The 7,442-nt window shown below is 52.3% G+C and overlaps 1 protein-coding gene across 1 annotated transcript; it reads left to right on the forward strand.

Annotated features, from left to right (window-relative positions):
- The first annotated feature begins 4,627 nt into the window (after positions 1-4,627).
- LOC148837248 (progonadoliberin-2-like) lies at positions 4,628-5,630 on the forward strand. Its single transcript, XM_088910963.1, has 2 exons — positions 4,628-4,750; positions 5,463-5,630. Exons 1-2 carry the CDS (start codon positions 4,631-4,633, stop codon positions 5,628-5,630), a joined length of 288 nt encoding a protein of 95 aa, XP_088767089.1. The 5' UTR covers positions 4,628-4,630.
- The last annotated feature ends 1,812 nt before the right edge of the window (positions 5,631-7,442 follow it).

Here is a 7,442-nt window from a genome sequence, read left to right on the forward strand (position 1 = left end):
GCAGTGTGGGCCAGTGGGTAGAGACCAGAGAGAGGGAGGCAGTGTGGGCCAGTGGTTAGAGCCCAGAGAGAGGGAGGCAGTGTGGGCCAGTGGTTAGAGCCCAGAGAGAGGGAGGCAGTGTGCGCCAGTGGGTAGAGCCCAGAGAGAGGGAGGCAGTGTGGGCCAGTGGTTAGAACCCAGAGAGAGGGAGGCAGTGTGGGCCAGTGGGTAGAGCCCAGAGAGAGGGAGGCAGTGTGGGGCAGTGGGTAGAGCCCAGAGAGAGCTAAGGATCAGAGTTTCTGCAGGTGGATGGAAAGGAAAGGGTTAAGGCCAGAGGCAGTGATTCATCTCTGTGGGTCACTGGGTTGTCACAGAGAGATTTGCACAGAGACAGGGCTCAGTCCGCAGCTCATACGCTGTTAAACACTCCAGGAAATGCAATCAACATTTTAACATTGGCATTAGCCTCCAGCCCCTGGGGCCTGCTGAGCTCTGTTAGCGCTGTCAGGCTCTAATGAAAGACAGCGGTACATCTCCATTGCATGTTTGCTGAGGCTTGTTCAGCAATTTGTATTCATGTGGTGGAGAGCTTCCTGTCTTCAGCAGAGGCAGATGAGAGCTACTGGTCACAGGAGGAGCCAGTGTGACGCAGGGCTGCAAGTGCAAGACTCCCTTAATATCGGCATCGTGCCTCTGAAATGATGCAAGAACAAGAACAGGAAAACAGCAGTCCCAGCTTCTCCAGCTGTCTGCCTCCCAGTAGCTGTCTGCCTCCCAGCCCTCTCACCCAGTGAGGCTGTCAGGTGGGACCTGAATCTGGACCCTATTGGGCAATTGGGTGGCACAGTCACATAGTGGGTAGTGACGCTACTGCTCTGGCCGAAGTTCACGTCATCATTCTGTGGGGAGTCTGCATGTTCCCTGGGGTTTCTGTGAATTTTCCACAGACTTTCTCTCCAACCTCCCAGAGACAAGCTGGTTGGTTCCCTGGATACTCTAAATGGCCCGTTCTGTGAGGAATGGAGCTGGGCACCTCGCTTCGTTAATCCACAAGAGAGGTCACAATCATGACCACAACATGGCCAGGCAGCTTGTTCCACTCTCCCGCTCCCTTTGCATTAAGAAATGGCCCCAGTTCTCAGTTTTAAATTCATTTCTCTCTGCCACAAGTGGCTGCAGTGCTTCCCTGGCCAGTGCTCGGACTCAACTGTTTCTACGATACAACGGGGAAAATAAAACACATTTCACAAAATTGGAAGGGCCCTGTAGTAGTGACAGCGTTACAGATAAAACTCTGGGCGAGGAGGGTTCATGTTTATTGATTTTGAACGGCCAGGGCCCTGGTCAGTGTCAGCCTGTGTGCTGGGCTTGGAATGGGAGTACTGTGCAGACAGAGCAGGCACGCCCACACGGACAGCCCCGGCAGTGCCCAGCTCAGACTGCGTGACGCGGGCATCGCTGGGGCTCAGCACGAGCCGCCACACCTGCCTGAAGCTGCCGGCCAGGCCCCGACGCTGTGACAGCAGCCCACTCTTCGAGGAGATAAACAAACGTCTGTCAGGAACAGAAAAACGACAAAGGCCAGGCACAGATTTTGTGATGCTGAATTGCTGCTGCATTAAGTAAACGATGTCCTGTTTATGGTCACCGCACAGTGGGAAATCGCTGCCCCACTGCCATCCTCACTCTCCCTGCTGTCAGCTTGTGTGAGCCTGCCGGCTCTTACAGATACAGATGAGAGGAGGACATTAGGACTATCCAGCCCACTAGCCCACTTACTGCAGTAGTGAAGCAGCTAATTGATCCCAGGATCTCATCCAGCTGATTCTTGAAAGAAACCTGGGAATCAGCATCAACAATATGAAGGAACACAGGGTGTGTCTTCACCCAAAGAAGGCTCCACAGCCGAAACGTTGTGTTTTCTCTCTTCTCTTTTCAGCATGGAATAAACCTTTACTTGTTCCTTTGCAGACTACGCCTGCTGATGCAGCTCCTTCTTGAACAAGTTATACAATATGAAGGCATTTCTGAAGAAGATTGTTTTTAGTGTTTGCTGGTGGAGGGGTGCAGTAGAAAAGTGACAGACTCACAAGTCCCTTCTCTCTATATTCAGTCTGGTTCAGGATGTGATTGTTTGTCACAAGAGCAGGACAAGTGAGGGGTTTGGAAGCTAAGAGACAGTAGACGGGGGGATTGATTTGGGCAGTTGTGCAACATGTGGCACTGCATGTCTGCTCTGTGTCTCTGTGCTGTGTGTCTGCTCTGTGTGTCTGCTGTGTGTCTGTGCTGTGTGTCTGCTCTGTGTCTCTGTGCCTGTGTGTCTGCTCTGTGTGTCTGTGCTGTGTGTCTGCTCTGTGTCTGTGCTATGTCTGCTCTGTTTGTCTGCTGTGTGTGTCTGTGCTGTGTGTCTGCTCTGTGTGTCTGTGCTGTGTCTGCTCTGTGTGTCTCTTCTGTATCTCTGTGCTGCGTGTCTTCTCTGTGTGTCTGTGCTGTGTGTCTGCTCTGTGTCTGTGCTGTCTCTGCTCTGTGTGTCTGCTCTGTGTGTCTGTGCTGTGTGTCTGCTCTGTGTGTCTGCTCTGTGTGTCTGTGCTGTGTGTCGTCTCTGTGTGTCTGCTCTTTGTGTCTGCTCTTTGTGTCTGCTCTTTGTGTCTGTGCTGTGTGTCTGTGCTGTGTGTCTGCTCTGTGTCTCTGCTCTGTGTGTCTGCTGTTTGTCTGCTCTGTGTCTGCTCTGTGTATCTGCTGTGTGTAGTCTTTCACAAGCCTGTAATAGCCTGTGTGAGAGTGGCTCAGCAGGGCCTGTGTGTGAGAGTGTGCTTGAGTGGACCTGTAGAGGTCAGGGCTGTGTGTGGTGTGAGTGCAGGTACCCAGAAGGAGCTGTGTCTCTGGGGACAGGCGAGTCAGAGCTGCAGGTATTTGGACATGGAAATGAGGATTGATTGGTCTTCAGTCGCACTGAATTCCCAACAGAGGCTGCGGCCAGATGGGGGGTGGGGTGGGCGCGATAAATAGGCAGGGAAGGGGAGGCTGGCAGTCACTGAGACACAGACAGAGCCAGCAGAGCTACCGGGACCCTGACGGGCGGAGAGACTCCTGGACTGAGGAACATCGAGACAGACAGACGGACACACAGACAGCGCTACCAGAGACCAGCGTGACGAGGCACAGGGGACAGCCGCCATCCTCCAGCCCACGACCCTCCACTCGCCCCCCCGCTTCTCCAGGTAGGAAAGAGAGGCTTTTACCCTGGGGCAGTCTCATCTCCTCATTCTTCAACTTTAAAACCTACTCTCATCCTCACCATCCAGCAGATCACATGTTGTCTGTGGTGTTCCTGTACTTGGGCTCTGGATAGTGAGAAACGATGATGATGATGACACTTCAGTGGCCGACAGTACTGGTATAGCACTTGTAACAGCAGCCTGGCGGGGTCAGAGATGAAGCCCATCAGAAACATGCTGCAGACCCGCACTGCCTGAGCTCAAAGTGTGAGTGGGACAAGCGTTCTCTTTTTCTGGGACAGCAGCCTGTCCCTTTGTCCCAGTGTCACTGTGAAAATTCCTACTGGAAAGTTCTATAATTTTTATCATCCTGATCTGTGAGAATTTGGGTTTTTCCTTTAGTTCAGTCAGGGCATCTTGCTTGATGTCTCCCAGTGTAACATCTGGAGTTGGGGCATCTTGTTCACAATCTCTCTGAGTAACATCTGGAGTCAGGGCATCTTGTTCACAATCTCTGAGTAACATCTGGAGTCAGGGCATCTTGTTCACAATCTCTCTGTGTAACATCTGGAGTCAGGGCATCTTGTTCACAATCTTTATGAGTAACATCTGGAGTTGGGGCATCTTGTTCACAATCTCTCTGTGTAACATCTGGAGTTGGGGCATCTTGTTCACAATCTCTCTGTGTAACATATGGAGTCAGGGCATCTTGTTCACAATCTCTCTGTGTAACATCTGGAGTCAATGTATCTTTCTTTTAGTCTCCCAGTTTAACATCTGGGGGTTTCATCTTGTGATTTAACACTGTCCCAGCACTCTGACACTGTCCCTGAACTCTGACACAGTCCCTGAACTCTGATGCAGTCAGTTGAGTGTTTTCAGCTGGAGGAAAGGAAACGTGACAATCTGATCATATGAAGTTGGACTCAGGAACCAGAAAGGGACGACAACACCTCTGAGGGGAGGGGGGTGCTCAGGCTGCCCTGTGGCAGGTGTGGTGGGACAGCCGCTACTTGAAGTAAACTCAGGTGGAATTAGCTACAGCTGCTCAGCCGCTGGTGAGCGGTATAAAGGAATGCTCACAGAGGGCACAGCAGAGCCCGCTCCGGGCCTCGGCACGGGAAGGACCGGAGGTTCCGTAAGCAGTTCTGACAGAGGGAGGAAGGAGAGAGGAAATCAGAAGGGATCAGACGGAGCTCGGGGACGCTCATGGTGTTGCCAAAGGCTGAACGCCCAGTTTTGAGGACAGTGAGGCTTCGGCATCGGCAGGTCACCTGGGATCCACCGGAGAGGGGTGACAAGACACAGAGCGGCTGGATTTTGCTCTTTCCTGTTCCTAAAGAGAGCAGAGACTAACCTGAGCTCCCCCTGTCTTCCTGCCTCCCTCTCGCTCCCCTGCTCTCTCTCCTCTGCTCTCCTCCCCAGTGACAGACATGCTGCTGCTGCTGGGCGTGCTGCTGGTCCTCGGGGCACAGCTCTCGGGCGCCCAGCACTGGTCACACGGCTGGTACCCCGGGGGCAAGAGGGAGCTGGACAGCCTGCAGAGCACAGAGGTGAGACTCAGAGGGAGTGACGGGGCACAGAGACAGGGGAGAGTGAGACACAGATGCCAGAGAGACAGGGGAGAGTGAGACACAGTGGGACTGACAGGACAGAGATGGGGCAGTTACTTTATCTGAGGAATCTGACCTAGCTGTATTCTTTAAAGATGTCTTCAACAATATGAAGCCCCACTGTTGCCATCAATTGGGCAGCTTGTTCCATACTCCCACAACCTTTTGTACAAAGCACTCTACTCTTCTGAGTTTTAAATGCACTTCCAGTTTGTGGAATGATGGCTTGCTAATTCAGCCATGGTAGTTTTGTTTTATTTAACAGCACGTCTAATGATCTAGAACAGACAATGTGCTTCTAGTATAAATCATGTTTCTAAGCTGACTACAGGCGATGCTGAAACTTTCCAGAGCAGGATTCTCCTGTCACCAGCCGCTGAGCAGATGCCTGTCTCAGGAGGTGGGACACAGTCTCCAGTTAAGCTCTTATTCCTGAGACATTCTGAGGAGGTGTGTCTCTAAAGTTCAAGACAGACAATAAAAACCAAGACAAACTGCTGATAAATTCAACAATTCAAAGAGGTGGAAGTAGATCCTTCTGTTCCATGTGCATCTGCAGGAGTGCGATGAGGAGAGTGCAGGGTGCAGAGCAGCTGTGCACTGCAGCCCCTGTCTCTGCCTCTCCTGTCCTCACTGCCTCTGCCTCCCTCAGATCTCAGAGGGCTTCCAGCTGTGTGAGGGAGGGCTGTGCAGCTACCAGAGACCCCTGAGGAAGAACCTACTGAGGAACCTGCTGGTGAGAAAGCCTGGCTTTCATCTGACACTCACCTGGAGAGAACCAGGCCGACCCCTGACACACACACACTGGGCTCCAGTGTGATAGTGCCTCACTGACCCCTGACACAGACACACTGGGCTCCAGTGTGATAGAGCCACACTGACCCCTGACACAGACACACTGGGCTCCAGTGTGATAGAGCCACACTGACCCCTGACACACACACACTGGGCTCCAGTGTGATAGAGCCACACTGACCCCTGACACACACACACTGGGCTCCAGTGTGATAGAGCCACACTGACCCCTGACACACACACACTCCTGCACAGCTCCACTAGAGGGACTGTAAATTGCTCTGAGACAATGTAACTCCGCAATTTCATTGTGTGCTTGACTGATGTTTGGCAGGTGGAAGCGCTGGCCAGAGAGTTCCAGAGGAAGAAGTGACTTCTCCCCTCTCACCACACAGACCTCCTCCCCCCTCAGAGATGGAGACAACATCTGTGCACCCCCACCCGCCCCTCTCTGCCCCTGCACTCCCCCACCTCTGATATCACTCTGTCCTCAACGCTCTCTCATGCTTGTGCTTCAGCAGGCGCCATCTTCTCCCTCCCATCTCTCCCTCCGTCATCTTCTGTCCCATGTTCTCCTCCTTCTCTTGTCACTGTGTTTCCCAGCTCTCTCTTCTGATACCTCTGAAGCCCAACTTCACCCACTCTCTCTCCTGCCCATCGTCCCTCTCGCTGAGCACAGCCACACTAACACATCGTCCCTCTCGCTGACCAGTCACACTAACACATCGTCCCTCTCACTGAGCACAGCCACACTAACACATCGTCCCTCTCACTGAGCACAGCCACACTAACACATCGTCCCTCTCGCTGACCACAGCCACACTAACACATCGTCCCTCTCGCTGACCAGCCACACTAACACATCGTCCCTCTCGCTGAGCACAGCCACACTAACACATCGTCCCTCTCGCTGACCAGTCACACTAACACATCGTCCCTCTCGCTGAGCACAGCCACACTAACACATCGTCCCTCTCGCTGAGCACAGCCACAGTAACACATCGTCCCTCTCGCTGAGCACAGCCACACTAACACATCGTCCCTCTCGCTGACCACAGCCACAGTAACACATCGTCCCTCTCGCTGAGCACAGCCACACTAACACATCGTCCCTCTCGCTGACCACAGCCACACTAACACACACTAACTTTTTGCTGACCAGACAGTATCTATAATACACTGTCCCTCTCGCTGGCCAGACAGTGTAACAAATTGTCCTTCTTTCTGACCAGACAGTACCTGTAACACATCGTCCCTCTTTCAATAAAAAGATTTATTTTACTACTTAGATCCTGTCTGCTGTTTGTCTCTGGTGTGTGAGAGTCTGAGTTTGTATAATTTGGGGTGTCTGTTTGAAATAATAATAGCAATACATTTTATTGTATATAGTGCCTTTAAAAGAAGCTTCTCAAAGTGCTTTACAGGCAAAGTAAAAAAATGAAAACAAAAGAAAACAGTTAACAGTTAAGACAGGAGATGCATGATAATCACAAGGGATTAGCAATGCCATAGGAGATGCAGGGAGCAGCCAGAGATTAGTTAGATAGCCTTTCTGCGGAGCAGGGTCTGAAAGAGCTCAGAAAGGTGGCTCTCTGATGTCTTGGGGTCTGTATGCTGTCAAGAGGGTCTGTGGCTCAGGAACTCATGGTTTCTGTCAGCGGGCTGAGGACGGACAGGGAACCTGCAGGGAGACTTTGTCACGATCGGCTCGTGGACAGCACTGCGCTTGTCCAGCTGGGATAGCGAAGTGTCCACACTCAGCGGGGGCTGACCAGGGCCCAGTAATGAAAACTAGTGTCCAGACAAAAAGCCCAGGTGATCAGCTGTAGTGTTGGTA

The sequence above is a fragment of the Atractosteus spatula genome, chromosome 3 (genome assembly GCF_055471065.1).
Source record: "Atractosteus spatula isolate fAtrSpa1 chromosome 3, fAtrSpa1.hap1, whole genome shotgun sequence".
Classification (NCBI taxonomy): domain Eukaryota; kingdom Metazoa; phylum Chordata; class Actinopteri; order Semionotiformes; family Lepisosteidae; genus Atractosteus; species Atractosteus spatula.